We start from the raw sequence: 17,037 nt of genomic DNA on the forward strand, positions 1-17,037 counted from the left end.
TCTACAACTAAAGATATTTTAAAAAAAGAAAATGGAGGGCTGGAAATGCACCTCAAGAGCCGGACACTCCTGGGTTCAATGCCCAGTAACTGCAAATAACAAACAAACAAACAAACCCACAAAGGATATAAAGTGAGTCCATTTGAAATTGAGCACCCAACCAGTCATATTAGACCACAGTCCTAGGGTGCCAGGCAGCTGGCAGGACTGGTGCCAGTGCCTTCCTTCAAACTCCAGGCTTCAGGCCAAGGAGAGCAGAGGGTGAGACAATGTGCTGCTTCTTGGGTTGTCCTGCCACTAGTACTCAAGGCCCTCTAAATCTTACCTACTCCAAACCTCTGGCCTGAAGTCCTGGTGACAATGATTCAGCCTTGGGAAGGGTCACTGAGTAGGAAGAAAAGGAAAAGTTGAATTAAGCCCAGTGAGATCCCTGCCACTCCCATCCTAGGATGAGGTTACCCTCCTCCATGAGCACAGCTGGAACTCAGTGAGTCCCGAAGAGTCATGTATCACTAAGGCAAGAACAAGAACACATCTATGTAACAGATACAGGGTACCCACATGCAGCATGCAGATCCACCACGAACAAGGAGTTTGATCAATGCCAAGAGTGAGTCTGGAGACAGAGGATCTGGTCTCTAGGCCTAGTTCCACCTCCACTACCTGAGAGCCCTTGGCAAGTTACTTAGCCCAAGTTTCAGTTCTCTCATCTGTCAATCCATGACAATGTGAGATTGTCATGAAGGATAGATAGGACTGGGTTGGCATGGGCCTCCCTTGAAATAAGGAACATGAAGCATTGGTAAGATGGAAAGCATGATACAAATATTTCAAAAGATATTCATTTTCTAGCTTGACATAATCCAGGACCATCTCCTGCCACAGTCTCCCTAAACCTGCTGACAGCTTACCAAGTGCTCTGAAGACCCTCTTACAGCCCGTGTTACCGAGTGTCAAACCCACACACATTCACACCAGCATACTGTATAAATATAGGTTTTATTAATAATGGATGAAATCCCACAAATACAACTGGCATCTCTGTGTAATGAGAAGAATCTGTGGCAGGGCAAGGGAAGATGGAGAGGTATGTATATAGGAATAAGGGGAAAAGAACCCTGGGGGAAGGGGCAACCAGAAGTAGAAGGAGCCTAGACCCACCAGGAAAGCCAGACATGCTGTAGGTATGTCTGCCACCTTGGTGCCCAGGGCACAGTGTTCTGATGCCCAGGGGCCACCTGCTGATAGGAAGGAGGTGGAGAGACATGGACAGAGTTGGAATGAGCAGCAAGTGGACAGGAAAGGGGCAGGACAGTGGAATACCAGCCTGGAGTGCAAAAGGAGGGCCGTGGGATAGCGGTGGCCAAGCCAATTTATTCCCATGCTTGTGCTTATTGGGTCCTCAACTCTAGAAGGCTGCTGTTGTGTGCCACCCCTGGCTTGGAGGGAGAGAAGACTGGAGGGTAGACTCCTACCAATCCTGGAGAGGAGTCACCCTGGGCAGAATCAGCCTCATCCTTCGAGTCTCCAAAGTGGGATCCCCAGAAAGGAGGCTGGCACTGCCTTCCCCACAGAACCCGCCACCACCACGCCACCATCACTCTTCCTCTGAACCACAGGGGATGATGCATGTGTGAGGCTGAGATTGCCTGTTTGCGTGTATGTGCCTGTAACTCTGGAGAAGGGAGGGAGCATGTGGAACTGTGTGTGTCAGGAGCAGCAAGAAAGGAGGGTTGGGTCTTCGCCTGCTCACCCCCCAGAATAAAGTGCATTCTCCAGTTCCAGTGACAGGTGGGAAAGAAACGCAGACGTTATTGCAAAGATGCCACCAGGCCCTACCCCCCACCAAAGCTATAGGGAGGGGGGATGAGATCTCCCATGACCTCTCCAATCTCCAGGATTAGGAGTGGTGACCCAGACAGAACGCCCAGCTTCTGTCATAGCAGATTGTCCACATAAGCCAGGGTCTGGGGGTGGGGAGGAGAGACTTCCAGAGTCCCTTTCTATTCCATCCCAATGTCTATAATGGGACTCCCAGGGGACCCCACCCCCAGGGCCTAGCCCTGGAACTCTAACCTTACAGCAGCCTGGTTTACAAACACTGGTGTGGTGAGGATCCCCCCAGAGGGAGCCACTTTGGTCAGTTGTTAAGTGGAAGCCCCATAAAACCTGGGTTTCCAAAACAGACAACAGAAGAGGGTGCTGTGGGCAGAAAGGGGGGGCAGCCTCCCAGTCTTTGCATGCAGGTGTTGGTGAGAGTAGGGAGGAAGCTACAAACCGCATCAACTTGGGAAGACTCCTGGGTGTGGCAGGGTGGGCTGGAGCCCCCACCCCCAGGGCCAAGGCTGGGAGCACAGTCCTCCAGCCAGCCTGTGGAGCAGCTGAGGGAGGGGAGGTGGCTGCACCAGCAACCAGTGCCCAAGTTCTACAAGGTTAAAACAGTCCCAAAGGGCTGGGTGTGCACTGCTGCGGGGGCTGGGCACAGGCCAGGTGCAAGACTCTATCTCTCAGACTTGACCCGGTAACGGAGCACAAGGTATGCCAGCAGTCGCAGGGCCAGGAAGAAGATGCCCAAGACCAGGAAGTCCATGTAAAGCTTGGCATCCTCCACATCCAGCGCTCGCAGGATACTCTGTGGTTCCCGGAATGGACAGCGCTCCTCTAAGCATGTCAGGTCTCCTCGCTCCATGCCATAGATGGTAAGAATCACACCCTCAAAGCCATACCTAGGCAGGCAGGGGCATCAGAGCAGTACACAGCACAGGAAACCTGCTCTCTCAGCAAATCACCAAACCCCAAACCTCATCCCTGGGGGTCAACCAGAGTGCCCCTGCCCAAAGGGTGGTGGAGCAGGCACCAGACAGCACAGCCTAGTAGGAGCTGGGCAGGTGCTCCTGCATAGAGGGGAGGGACAGGGAGGGCAGGGGGAAAGAGGCACCGACCTGACATAGGAGAGGTAGGAGCTCCACTGCAGGTAAGTGGGGATGGTCTTGAAGCTGACGAAGAAGCCAGAGAACAAGAGGACAGGGATGGCAGTAACTGGGCCCACAAAGGTGGCTACCTGGAGGGGAAGCAAGGGAGCTAGGCCATCACAGGGGTGACCAGGACTAGGGTGGCCCAGTTGCCCAAGTGTCCATCCCACTCACGCCAGCCCTTGATTTCTCACATGATACCCCATCCCCGCTTGAGAATCCTCACATGACAACCTTCCCACCTGTAAGGAGTTGGAGGCAGCTCCAATCAATAGTCCCAAAGACTGGGCCACTAAGGCAGTGGCAGTGGCCAGGGCCGAGAAGAGCAAGAAGCGGCTGGTCTCAGCTGGCTGGCCTGTCATCCAATACACAATGCTGCAGTACACCACTGGGCACACAACCTGGAGAATGGGCAGCACAGAGCTGAGCAGGGAACTTGGAGCCATGGGTATGGTGGCCAAGATCCTCCATTCCACCTGGGAATGAGCCCCTAGAACACCTATTCCCCATGCCTATCCTGCCTCCATTCTTATTCATGCTGTCCTCAGATGGACACATGTCCCCCTTCTCCCTGACCATGTGAACCTCACTCATCTTCCCAAACCATCTCTTCCATGAGGCCTCTCTAACTGGTTTGGGCACAGTGACTTTTCCCTCCTCTGAGTGCCTAAAGTCCTTCTTCTCTGCACCAGCTCATTCCTCATATTAAAAAAATTTTTTTTCTTATGTTATCAATGAATTAATTTCTCCTTAGGAGAGTGTTTTGTTCCTCCTGAAGTCTATCAACTCTGTAGACACAAAGAAGCAGATTCAGGATCAACAAGTCCAGAGATATAATATACAACCTGGAGACTATTAATAAAATTATATTATTAAGTAGATACATTTTAGCTGATATGTTGATTTGCTTCATGTTGCTATTATATGTTTCCCATAAAATCATGTTTTAGCTGGTTGCCATGGTGCACGCCTGGAATCCAAGCAGCTAGGGTGGCTGAGGCAAGAGGATCAAGAGTTCAAAGCCAGCCTCAGCAGCAGCGAGGCACTATGCAGCTCAATGAGACCCTGTCTCTAAATAAAATACAAAATAGGGCTGGGGATGTGGCTCAGTGGTCCAGTGCCCCTGAGTTCAATCCCAGGTACCCACCCCCCAAAATAATCATGTTGTAAACCTCAAAAAGGAAACAATTTTTTATCAGTTCTGGAGATGGAACCCAGGACCTCATGCATGCTAGGCAAGTGTTCTACAATTGAGCTACCCCAGTCCCCAAAAATAATTTTTTAAAAGAAAGACTGTGATTTGGAAATCCTGTAGAGTTTTGAATTATAAACTACAAATGTGAGTTTCTTAGATGACTTAAAAAAAATTAGACTAGAAACTCCTAGAAGCAGGGACTGAGCCCACTATATCACTAGGTACAGTTGTGCAAGTTGTTCCTTGCATAAACGTGCCCAAGCAGAGGCCAAGATCCAGTTTGTATTCTTCTCCCTGAGCTCCGACACAGTGAAGTGTCCACTCTGAGGAAGGAGCACTTTTTTTTTTTAATGTGGTAGGAGCAAGGTGATAGTGGCAATAACAAAATTAGCTAACATTTCTTGAGCACTTAGTATATGCCAAGCACTATTCTAAGAACCTTGCATTCATCCAGTCATTTCATTCTCAAATAATCCAGAGGTAGTTAGGGTCGTCATTCCATTTTATAGATGGGGACATTGAAGCAAAGGTGACTTGCCCAGTGCCTTGCATCTTGCAAGTGGTAGTAAGGGTCCAGAGCCTATACTACTGCCTCTAGTAAGATCTGTTTTGTTTTGTTTCTTTTTTCAGTGCTTGGGATTGAACCCAGGCCTCATACATGCTAAGAAAGTGCTTACCACTGAGATAAACTTCCTACCCTTAAGAAGATTTAGAGTCATTTGCAGGGTTACTATTATCATCATTTTCTGTTGGCTGCCAGTTGTTCCCACTAAAATGTTACACAGAACGAAGTTTCTATCATCAGTCTAATCTGTTGCCGTATCCTTAGTGGCTGGGTAGAGCCTGGTGCATGAAGGTATATACCATCTATTTGCTTAGTGAATAGAAGGAAGAGAAAGGGCGGAAGGCCAGAAGGTTAAAGGAGCTGGCAAGCAAGGAAGGAGGGGGCAAGAGAGCTGGTAAATGTGGGCAGGTAGGAAGTACAAGGCTCACCTGAAAAGGTACATCGGCCATGGTCTTGGCCAGGTAATACGCTTTGAGGCTGTACCAGTAGTTGAGGTGCTCTCTCATGAAGACCGCCATCTCTAAGGGGACTGAGGGCACAGGCAGATCAGGCACCACTGGCCAACCCCCTGGCCCCTCTGCCTTTTGCTCCAGCACCCACACTGCACACCCTAGGCAACTCAGCTCACAGGTCAGCACGGTTGGCATGAGGGCAGCAAACATGAGGAACAGCATGGAGAAGAAGAGGCAGCCTGTGTTGTTGAAGACCTTGCTGGCATCGTCGCCAATGTGCAGGTAGAGGAGACCAATGAGCACGCCAATCACCACGTGAGACACAAACCGCAAGTGGGTCAGGACCTGTGGGAAGTACCATCACAGGACAGGGATGTTTCCCAGGTCAGGGATAGGCAGGCAACACTAGGGTAATAACTTGGGATTGTCCTGGGGGTTACACAGACCCAGAGGTGCATTGGAGGGTTGCGGGCAGGGACCCCAATTCCCTTTCCACCTGCTGTTGTCGTATAGCCCCGAAGGCTAGACCTATGCTTCCTGTTCCCCAACTTGATGCCTCACCGTGTCCCTGAGGATGGACAAGAAGGTCCTCCTGAATAGGATGCAGAACTGAGTGAGAGTGCTGGTGGCAAAAGTGTGACTTTCAATGGGATCCACTTCCTGGGGAGAGGAAATGGGACCAGGTGAGGTTAACCCACCCACCTGCCACCCACCCAGCTCAGTGCGTGGGAAAAACCTAAGCCTTTCCCAAGGAGGGTCCCAGGCTACAGAAGGAGAACCTCACCAGTGAAGCAGGCACCTGGAGGCGGGGCTCAGAGAGACTGTGAAAGGGAGGCGAGGAGGGGATAAAAGCTTGGAGGTGAGGAGATGGAAAGGCACTTAGGACACCTGTGGTAGCTCACCAGTGCAGAACAGTCACTTCTCTAATCATTAATATTAACCCAAAAGGCTAAGTCCTTAAGGCCACCAGTTTCACAATAATATTTAATAATGATAAAAATGACAACCATAACCAAGGGGTATCTCATCTAAGGAAGAGACCTGGCACTGGGCAAAAACCTGGGGTGTCCTAAGAGCTTTGTGTGCTATCTGTGGGGTCCTCCCAGCCTCCTTGTGAGTTAAGTATCATCACCTCCAAGTTAGAGATGACAGAAAGCCACACTGGCCCATGAGGCCAGTGACTGTGTTGGTTTTGCCTACCAGAAGGGCCCGTACCAGCACTGAGGACAGCACCAACAAATGTTCAGAAAGAGTTTGCTGAATGACTAAGTGGATGAGAAAACTGAAGCTCAATGAGGCCAAAGTGCCCAAGGTCACATAAGCCATAAAGAGTAGGTCCATTCCAACTCCGGGTTCCTCCTGGTACCCAGTGCCTCTAGGAGACAGCATCATGTGCCCCTCTGTGGCAGGGCATCACCCATGGTCCCATCTCCCCTCCCGGCTCTGCCCTCTTTGTCCTCTCCACCCTACTTACCGGAGGGCAAGTGGGGCAGGGGGCAGGGACCTCGTTCTTCTCAGGGCTGCTCTTCTTCTCAGCCATGGCACAAAGTCCATTCTGTACAGCCCTGAACAGCATGGGGTTCAGGTCTCCATACTCTCCAGAGGCCACCTCAATAACTGGGGACACAGAGCAGAGGGCTCAGCTAACATTTATCCTTGCTTCCCAAAGGCAAGTCAACCACTCACTCTTGGGTCTGTGGCTAAGGCAGGTAACAGTGAGACCTCTGTCTCCAGGAGGGCTGAACCCATGACGTTCACCCCCAGATTTGGCCTGGCACTATATGCTAACCCCCGCCATTGTCCCCACTCACTGAAGTCAGCCGGGTTGTGGTAGGTGGGGCAATGCAAGCCAAGCCCCTTCAGATAGGGGATCAGGTTGGTGACCATGCCCTTGAAGATGCACTGACCCTGGCTCAGGATGTAGAGCTGAGGCAGAAAGAAGGATGAAGAAAACACAACCAGTGGACAGGCAGGGGCCCTGCCAGCACCTCCACTGAGCCCTTTCATCCCTCCTTCTCAGGCCAACTTTTGAGGCCCACGGACACTCACCTTGTCAAACATCTCAAAGAGCTTGGCACTGGGCTGGTGGATGGTGCAGATGATGGTACGTCCCCCATGGGCCAAGGACTTCATGAGGGACACCACTTGGAAACAAGAAGCACTGTCCAGACCACTGTCCAGAGAGAGGCCACCAGCGGGCCTGGTGAGGTGGGTGGGGCCAAGCAGAGGGAGTGTGCACGGTGGGGAAACTGCTGTGAAGGGCTAGAACTGGACACCCCCATTCCTATACGACCTACAGGATCAGGCACTTGGAGGTACCCCCCAGAAGCCCAGAGCACTGTAAAATGTAACAAGCCTATACTGAGCATCTGTTGTATGCACCTATTGTGTGATTAGGATGATGCAGAAATACCACATTGGTCTGGAGGGAGAGAAAGACAAGCTCATGGATGATGTTAGGGAATGTGGGAGGTGCTGGAGCAATGGGGGGATGCAGGGTAGTGGGGAGAGGCAGGTGGGGGGGGAGAGGTAGCTGGGGGCGGAGTTGGGGGGAAGTCAGAGAAAATCCCTGAGTGAGTCTGGAAGAAGTGAGAACTGAGCTGGTGAGGAGGAAGGGAAGGAGCGGCAGTGAAGGGCATTCTAGGCAGAAGACACAGCACAGGCAAAGCTTAGAGGCATGAAGCACATGGTTTGACCAGGGAGTTACAAGCAACTCAGTGTTATTAGAGCATAAAATACAAGACAGGAGGCTGGCAAACTGGGTTCAGAGCAGGACTTTGTTCTGAGGGTAAATGAGACTCATTGCATATTTTGAAGGGGAGGGGAGGGGTCAGGCCAGAGTTGTCTTTAGAAAGTCAGCTCTGGCTGCAGGCTGGAGGAAGGATCGCTTGGGAGAGACTGGAGGCGAAGAGATGAGCATCTGTCGATGATGTCCTGAACTCAAACATGGGCACTGGGGATGGGCAGAGCGAATTTGAGAGCTACCAAAAGGAGGTGTAACTAACAGGACTTGGTGACTAATGGCTGTGGGGGACAGGAGAGGGAGGCAACAATCAAAGGAGACATCCAGATCTCTGCCTGGGTGAAGATGGGGCTGCTTGTTACAACAGGATTGGCAAGGATGGAGTTGAGGAGTTGGCCCTTATCTTGGCTTCAGGAGGCTGCAAACAGGGGCTCTAGTCTCCAGCCACATAGAGGATGCAGCCTTGGGTCCTGGCTTGGGCTGAGGGGTGGGGAAGTTGAGGTGAGAGGTGGGAAAGAACTACCTGGTGGGCTCATCAAAGAACATGACAGGCGGGTTGTTGACCAGCTCCAGGGCGATGGCCAGACGCTTCCTCTGCCCACCAGAGAGCAGGGCTGTCCTCGTGTGGGAGCAGGACATCAGGCCCAGTGCTGTCAGGATCTCTGTCACCTGGACCCACCCCCACCCAGCCCAAGTCAGCTTCAGAGTCTTGGTTTCCCCCAGGCACCACCCTGACTTCACAAAGAATCTCCCTTAAGTCCCTTGTCCCCACTTGTTTGCCACACTTCCGCCCCTGACTCTGGGTCCTACAATTCATTAGCTCCACAGAGGGCAGCTGTCCCTAGGCCTTCCCTGTCCACTCACCAGTTCCTTCTTCACCTCTTGCTTCTCACTCAGTTTCAGGTTGGCTGAGACCTGGGGCCCAGAGGGCAGGAAAGAGATGCATGTGTGGGAGATGGGCCTTGACCCCTCAGCTGAGGAAGGGGATGCAGGCAGCAGATGGAAGGGGATGCTAGGAAGAGGGGGTGGCCATCCAGCCCTCACCATCATAGCTTCCAACACCGTGAGGTGTGGCAGCAGCATGTCATCCTGCATGATGTAGCAGGACATCTTGCGGAAGGTCCTCAGCTCCCGCGGCCTTCCATTGACCAGGATCTGCCCCTTCATTCCAGACTCTCTGCAGGGACATCCATTGAGGACAAGGGTCAAAGGCACTTCAAGACACCTGTGATCCCCAATAGACTCTTCTTTCTGAGTTCTGTCTCCAGCCTTCCCCATCTTTGTCCTCACCTGTATCCTGCCAAGATGTTCATGAATGTGGACTTGCCAGCCCCTGAGGGGCCCATGATGCCAATCAGCTCCCGGCGGCAGAATTTACCAGATAGGCACTTGAGAAGAGTCTTATAACCTGTAGTGAGGAAGGGAGGAATTTTTGGTCAGGGCTGTAGTGAACAGAGGCACCCCTGTGGTGATCAGTGAAATGCGTAGTTCCTGCTCAGTGTGATTGGGTTAAGAGGCACCCCCAGAGCCCCGAAAGTGACCCAAAGTCTCGCCTCATCCTGCCCTTTCAGAAATGGCACCCACTAATGTCAAAGTCCGAAGGCTGTGGGAATACCTGTGCATCCCACCGACAGCCGTAGAGGAGGAATCAAAGTCCAGAGAACCCTGCTCTTCTTCCCTGTTTCAGGGCCTCTGGGAAGGTTTTCATACCAATCCTGTCTGAGCTGGCTGACTGTCTCTGGGTTCCCACAGCACTTCTGGTATGCCAGCATGTCTGTTAACTGATGTGCCCGTCACTTGCCCTCCTCCCCAACCTCTTAGTAAGCTCCTTAAGGGCAAGGCCTGTGTTTTATTCATCTTTGTAACCTTAACAGTCTGTCTGGCATGTAGTAGATTCTCAGTAAGTGTCCATTCTATAAGTACGTATTCTCAGAGCTTTTGCCTCAGTTTGGAAAAACTGCCTTCTTTGTGTTTTCCCTCTCTTCCAAGCTTGTCTCTCCAGCCCCTAACATGGCCCAACGAAATTCCACTTTTCATTTACTCAATGGGATATGCATAAAGAGCACCAGTATGGAGTTAGGCAGATCTAGGTTCAAATTCTGGCTCTAAACTTACCATCTGTGTGAACTCAGGCAAGTTGCTTAACCTCTCTGAGCTCCAGGTCCCTTGTCTGTAAAATGAGGATGATAGTGCCTATCTCATAGGGTTGTTAGGAAAATTAAATGTAATAATTATGTAAAGCATATGACACAGTGCAACTTGGCACATAGAGTGATTTTTAAAAGCAACATTGTGCTGGGCGTGGCAGTACATAATTGTAATCCCAGCAATTTGGGAGGCTCAGACAGGAGGATTGCAAACATGTGGCCTGCCTGGTCAACTCAGCAAGACCCTGGCTCAAAAAATAAAAATAAAAAAGGCTGGGGGGAATGTAGCTCAGTGGTAGAGTGCTTGTCTAGGATGCGTGAGGCCCTGGGGTCAATTCCTCCTACCACACACACACATACACAAAAGGTGACACTGTATCATTAATTTCACTTGGCAAATGCTTATTGAGATCTACTATATACCAAACTCTCCACCCACCCCCAAAATAAGGAAGAACAGTTTTTGCACTCAAGAGCGTCATCATCTAGGTAAGACAGACAAGAAATCATGGATAATCTGAAGAAAAGTAAAGTAAGGTTTATAACAGAAGTACAAACAATGTGCCAGGAGATTATAGCAAATGGAATTGATAAGGGTAGAAAGGAAGGGGGGAAAGCAGGAAGGGCTTCCTGGAAGAGGTGGCAGTTAAGTTAAAGATGAGCAAGATTTCAAAAGACAGAGGCTGTTCTGCTCTAGGAAAAACAAAACAAAACAATAACAACAAAAAACATGTATGTATACGTGTATGTGTGTGTGTGTGTGTGTGTGTGTGTGTGTGTGTGTATAAATATATATGTGTGTATTCATTCCAGAGAATAGAGGGCAGAGACTGCACAGAGTTACCTGGAAAGATGAAGCCAATATGGAGGGACTTTCCTACTGTGCTTGAGACCTGCCTTGGTCAGGAGGAGACACCAAGCCCCTATCCTTCACCTAGCACCCTCCACCAACCCTGCAGAGCCCAGTCCCTCTTTACTCTACCTCTATAACAGAGAGAGTGAATGGGTACTTTATTTAACCCACCATCCAGCTGTCCCTCTGGGCACATCCTGTTAGAAGGGGAATAACCTCCTGCCCACTGCGTGAGCCTGAACACACCAATCAGTTGGATGGTGCTCATTCCGTCAGAGGCTCTTTTAACAACATGAATGAGGCAACTGGGACCAGGCACATAAGTGACTCACCCAAGGTCACACTGCAAATTCTCTGGATAAGAAAGTCATGGGTTTCAACCCTCTGCCTCAGTCATCCTCACATCAATCAGAAAGATGTTGGGTGAGCCAGGCACAGGGGTATGTGCCTGTAATCCCAGCAACCCGGGAGGCTGAGGCAGGAGGAATACAAGTTTGAGACCAGCCTCAACAACTTAGTGAGGCTCTAAGCAGATTAGAGAGACCCTATTTCAAAATAAAAAATAAAAAGAGCAGTGGATGGAGCTCAGTAGCAAAGCATCCCTGGGTTAAATCCCCAATAACAAAAAAAGGAAAAAAGAAACAAGAAAGATGTAGGGTGTGGGGGACCATCCTTGCACGTGACTGAGTCACACTCCCCGGCTGGGTGCTGAGGCGCTCAGTCACAGAAATGTGGCAGAGCTTTCCCCACCCTTCTTGGGTCTGAGGGTCAGTGTCTCGTACACGGGTGTGTCTTGCTACAGCCCCATGGGTGAAGCTACGCTCACCTGTTCCTTTGTAATATAACCCCTTGCCCTGTTTAGGGTAGAATCTTCCATGGAAGTGCCTTGTGTGTGTCCCCTTCTCTTACTGTGCCCTTGGGTGGCCTACCCAGGTGTCAGTCAACCTGCTGACAGTGGACATCATGAAGATAGACTCAGCCCCCTGAAACCTGACCCCTTGACTCATTTGAATAGCTTCTCCTCAATAAAAGGGGTCAGCCGGTGCTCTCGCTCTCTTTCTTTGGATCCTTAAGGTCAGAGGAGCCGTCACAGCAACCCCAAAGAAAAAGGTATTTGTGTCTCTTGTGTGGTTATTTCATGCAGCCCAATTAGCCCAGTTTAACTGGAGTGACCCCTGAGCCTTTTAGTCGTGAGAACAGAAACCCAGCAGTAGGGCGTGTGACAAGCACTAGCCTAAGCTTTTCAGAGCCTCTCACAGGAAGTGATTTCTTGTGAAAGGGAAGAAAATGGTGATGATGAACTTTCCCCTCATTCAGTCACAGCCAGGTGCTGGTCTAGCATAAATATCATCTTACATACATACTTGACTTTCACAGATACCAACTCAGCAGAGCTCTCCCAATAAGCCTGTGCAGTGGGTAGTATTATCATCCCTATCTACAGATGGGGAAAGTGAGGCCTAGGGAAGCTAAGCACCCTGCCCAAGGTTACACAGCTTCCAAGTGGCTAGGAATGCGGATGCCTGGACTCTTGGCTGTGCCACAGCTGCTCAGCTTGCAAGGGGCCTGCCAGGCCTTCGGGCTGGAGAGACATCAAGTGTTCTAGTCCTGCCTCGGTCAATAACTCTGCAATTTTGTCAAGTCACTTAATCTCTAGGGCCTCCTGTTCCCATCTGTAAAAGAAGGATAGTAATATCTTCTCCCAAGGACTTAATAGGGTTATTATAAATATTAAGTGAATCATTAATAATAATGAATAGGAAAGTGTTTTGAAAAATAAGAAATGCCATATACACTTAGGGGAGAGCAGTGATAAGCCTTACTTGGGAGAGACAGAACTCTCCCCCCACCAAATCCCTTCCTTCTCACCCCCCCCACTTGCTTTCTGTCCTCTAGAGAAGGGAAGAAGGAATCCAGAGAAAAGAGAACTCAAGAGAGGAGGGCAGAGAGCAGAAAAAGGGGCAAAGGAAGGGGTGGCAAAATGGCCAGTGAAGCGGAAATGAGGCTGGCAAGGTCAAAGGAGAGAGAATCCCTGGTCAGGGACACCCACACGTGGCTGGTGAGTAGAAGCAGGCAGAGAACAGGCCCATCAAGCCACATTTCTAAATTTTTCTTCATTTCTGCTTAAAGTTATGAAGAAATGAGAGGGCCAAGGAAATAACAAGTACCTCATCATTTTGCCCAGAGCTAATCTCAGGACACAAAGAGACTGCTCAGGGATCAGGCACTGGGCAGGGAGCCCAGATGCCTCAGTTTCCATCGACTCACACCCTGTGGCCTTTTGGTCACCCATGGAAGCAAGGGTGGAGAGTGCAGAGACAGCTCAGGCTCTGAAGCACCCTAAACCTAGTTCTTAAACCTCAGAGAACAATACCCCGGCTCCACCCCTGGCCCACACCCAGCTCTGGGAAACAAACCCAGCCTTTCCATTCCCAGCTCACGATGTGCAGAGTAGGGATGCAAAAGATGGTCAGGGACTCAGGGATGGGGAAACTGGTCCTAAGGGGAAAGAGGTGGAACTCCTGTACTGGGCTTCTGGTTCAGCTCTGCCACTTACTAGCTGTGGAATCAATATTGGTTAAGTGACTCAATTTCCCTGAACCTCAGTTTCCTTATTAGTAACATGAGGATGACATCTATCCTGCCAAACCTCCACCCTTCTCTCTTGGGAGGACTGTGGCAAGAATGGAGTAAGATGACAAGAATGAGCACATCTTTCAAAATTGGTGCAAGGGGATAGTTAAAAAGGGTGTCCTGCAGACACCCTTTACATACCATCCCTCACAGACAGGAATCCTCCAAAATAAACAAAGGAAAACTCATCAAGGACCCCTCAAGGATCAGAGGTCATAGGGTCTATTTAGAAGAGAAAGCTGGTTAATTGAACTTGGTGCCCACAAGTGTTCACAGATGTGGGAAGCAGGGATCCTGGTACCTCAACCGTGTGCATGGGGAGGGAGGGGCTGGGGTCCAGATTTTAGCGTTCCTACAGGGCCCAGCAGTACCCAACTTGAGAAACTTGCAAAGCAGGGGCTATCCAGGCCTCATTGCTCCTGAGAGGCACTTCCTCAAGAGCCCACAGTTCCCCACCAGGCTGCTCCCTACCCCTTTTTCGCCAGCAGGGCCCCTCCCGCACGGAATAGGACAGCTCCACAAACTCGATGTCCACCGCTGACCGCTTGGGTAGGTGGGAGAAGCGCTGGGCTTCTGTGATGTGGTTCTCCACCTTCTTCAGATGCGTGGTCAGCACAGGGGGCTCCGCCCCGTCCTCCAGTGCCACGGCCATGGCCACAGCCCCTGGCCCTAGTCCACAGCCCACGGCCTCCAACGCCTTCTCCGCCATCACTCCGCCCGCTGGCTGGCCTGCAGAGAGAGGGCCTGCTCTGTTTAAGACAGATCCCCCAACCCCAGTTCAAAGCTCCCTGTTGTCTAATGCCGCCCAGCCCCCGCTTCCCCCGCCTGCTTCTCAGGACACATCCCCAACTGTTAGCACCCCTCTCTTCGTCCGGTCATCTGCCTCCCCATCGCCCCACCTTCCCCACTCAGCGAGGCTCAGTCCCCACCTCTTCTCCGTCTGGGATAGCCCCAGCCCCCCTGGCCCCAGTCTGGCCCCAGTCAGGCCCTAGCTTGGCCCCTCCAAGCCCTGAGCTGCTCCTCCCCCCACCCCGCGCCTCTAATCTCCTTACCCCGCAGGCCAGCAAACCCCCGAGGACTGGATGTTGGAGGGGTGGAGGCGGGGAGGGCGCCGGCGGAGGCTGCACACTAGGAGGTCAGGGTAGCAGGGAGAGCACTGCGAGGACCGGCAGAGGCGGAGAGGAGGCGGCTCTGCGCTCCCACTGCATCCCCCTCCCCAAGCCTGGCGATAAGCCTCCGCCGGCCCCTCCCGACGGCGCCCCTGGCCCGGGGCATCCCGGACTGTCCCCAAAGACAGGCGCACCCCACCGCGAAGTAAGCACCCCTGTGGTGGGCGAGCCCCCCGCCCCATCTGCCGCACGCTCAGTCACCTTGACGCGCCCCAGGGCCTGGCCGGGCAGAGATGCTTAGCGTTGCCACCGGCCAGAGATGGAGACTCCGGGCTCTCCTTACCTGCCTCGGGCTGCGGCACCGGCGCCCCAGCTCCGGGTCCTGGTGGCCCGGGCCGGGGCGGGGCCGGGGCGGGATGAGCAGCAAGGGAGGGCCCGGCCCCAGGTCAGAGGAGATGACAAGGTTGTGGGGAGGGGCTGCTGGGGTCGCGCCCCTGCTTCGCTTGGCTGCGCACACCAGATCCCCGAGCCTGGTCTCCGGCGCTGGTGTCCTCCCGAACCCGCCAGGCGACTGCGTTCTCCTCCAAGCTACTGCTCGCCGGTCCCGCCGCTCTTAAAGGGCCCGTGCCTTTCCACAGCCCTCGGGGCGCGAGGATGGCGAAGGCGAGTGCAGTGCCCGCGGCGCGAGGGTCGGAGGAGGGTTTGTGGACCCAGGACTGAGGGTTGGCGGGGAAGAATCGACTTGGGGGCGATAAGGATGTTAGAGTGAGGGGGGACAGATCTCTGGAATATAGTCTAGGCAATGGTAGTGGAGGGGTGTGGGGCGCACATTCCGTCACTCTAAGGGATTGTGAAGCTGTCAGTCTTCGCACACAGAACCCATCCCCATCAATTTCCCCCGGTTCTAGCTATTAAGCTAAAACCCCTCCCATCCCCAAACCAAGCACAAAAGATTTCAAAGAAGCGGAGTCTTGGGACATTGGGATATCCTTCCTCCAACCCCATTCACACTTTCCCTCTCTAAGGAGGAGGACACTAGTTAAGATTGGACTTGGGGGAATTAATGTTGATTAAACTTGTATGAGACTTAAAAAAAAAAAGATTGGACTTGGGGGAGAGGTTGCAGGCAGCTCCAATATTAAACTGGTACCCATACTCAGCCTGCTCTGACTGTAGAAATCTTTATTCTGTCAGGCCAATTCAGGTCTCCAAAACAAGCACAAGGCTGATCCTGAAGGCATTTGTGTGTCAGGACATGCACAGGGCTCATGAACACTGCCTTGGACATCATGCACATGTGCATTCTCTCCCTCACCCTACAAGCTTGCAGCCTTCTGTCCCCACAATGCTGTTGGAATTCCCTCTCCTTCAGTCTCACCTTTGCCCATTGCCCTCAGCCCCTGACTGCCCCAGCCTCTGTGTCTTCAAGGGGTAAAGTAGGTTAGCCAGCCAAGACACGTGACCTGAGCTTTTAAGTTCCCACCTGTCACACAGCAGAGACGCATGGGAGAGAGGCTGCTGGCTTTGCTTCCACCACTGAGGTTTCTCCAGACTGCAGCAGCAGAGAGGTTACTAGCAGTCAAACTTCTCCTCCACACCCCCCACAGCATCTTCTCCACAGCTTGATGGGCTAGCGGCCCCTACAGGGCATCTCCAGGCCCCACCCTGTAACTGTGAAGTTTATGTGGGTTTTGGACCTTTCTTTTCCTAACTACTCTCCACCCGCTGCCTCACATCACCACCATCCCTTAAGACTAGCCTTCCCATTTTCTAGATAGGCCCTGCATTCTCCAAGTTAACTTTCAGTGCTCGACTATGGAAGCCCTGATCCCCCAACAACTGGATTTATTTAACAACTACTGCAGATGCACCAGGCATTTTCTCATTTAATCCTCATAATATCTCGAATGAGGTAGGTTTTTCAGCCCTTCTTTAGAGATAAAGAAATTGAAACATAGGAAAGTTAAGCAATATGCTCAAGGGGAACATCTAGGCAAAAGCTGGGCTTGAATCCCAAAGCCCCTGCTTTTACCCACTCTGCTAATTGGTCCTTTAAGAGCCTTATACCCAAATGGATGATCTCCGTTCATTTTCTAAACAGGCTTCTTATCCTCCCCACCTCTTTTTTTTTAAGTTTTCAATAGATATTTATTTATTTGTTTGTTTATTTATTTATTTGCAATGCAGAGAATCAAACCCAGTGCCTCACACATGCTAGACAAGTGTTCCACCACTGAGCTGCAACCCCAGCCCATCCTTATCTCTTAATACCATTTCTCCCCATTCCCTATCACATAACTTTCAATTCCCAGGAAAATTTTCTACCCTTTCTGAGGAATGTAGTCACCCATTCCCCATCTTCTGAGA

General features: G+C 51.6%; 1 protein-coding gene across 5 annotated transcripts; it reads right to left on the bottom strand.

The window, feature by feature from the left end:
- Positions 1 to 350: 350 nt before the first annotated feature.
- On the bottom strand, positions 351 to 15,411 carry ABCG4 (ATP binding cassette subfamily G member 4). 5 transcript variants are annotated; one of them, XM_081279398.1, is made up of 15 exons: positions 15,014 to 15,411; positions 14,033 to 14,290; positions 9,218 to 9,335; positions 8,972 to 9,104; positions 8,792 to 8,842; positions 8,451 to 8,596; positions 7,234 to 7,357; positions 6,996 to 7,110; positions 6,659 to 6,801; positions 5,746 to 5,844; positions 5,361 to 5,529; positions 5,161 to 5,261; positions 3,215 to 3,373; positions 2,943 to 3,061; positions 351 to 384 (listed from the first exon to the last, which is right to left on the bottom strand). In XM_081279398.1, exons 2-15 carry the CDS (start codon positions 14,268 to 14,270, stop codon positions 366 to 368), a joined length of 1,734 nt encoding a protein of 577 aa, XP_081135524.1. In that variant the 5' UTR covers positions 14,271 to 14,290; positions 15,014 to 15,411; the 3' UTR covers positions 351 to 365. The 5 variants fall into 5 exon arrangements, with proteins under 5 accessions (XP_081135524.1, XP_081135520.1, XP_081135521.1 ...); XM_081279394.1 differs by lacking the exon at positions 351 to 384 and adding an exon at positions 1,004 to 2,726; XM_081279395.1 differs by lacking the exon at positions 351 to 384 and adding an exon at positions 1,004 to 2,726 and having other exon boundaries at positions 14,033 to 14,305.
- Between the last annotated feature and the right edge of the window lie 1,626 nt (positions 15,412 to 17,037).

The sequence above is a fragment of the Spermophilus citellus genome, assembly GCF_964194105.1.
Source record: "Spermophilus citellus genome assembly, chromosome: 2".
NCBI lineage: Eukaryota > Metazoa > Chordata > Mammalia > Rodentia > Sciuridae > Spermophilus > Spermophilus citellus.

Excerpts from the sequence above, each read along its gene's own strand:
- ABCG4 (XM_081279394.1), bottom strand. The coding sequence starts at position 14,270 with ATGGCGGAGAAGGCGTTGGAGGCCGTGGGCTGTGGACTAGGGCCAGGG. Across the intron at positions 5,530-5,745 it reads TGTCCATCCTCAGGGACACG|GTCCTGACCCACTTGCGGTT; the intron begins GTGAGGCATCAA and ends TACTTCCCACAG. Across the intron at positions 2,727-2,942 it reads TCCTACCTCTCCTATGTCAG|GTATGGCTTTGAGGGTGTGA; the intron begins GTCGGTGCCTCT and ends CTGCCTGCCTAG.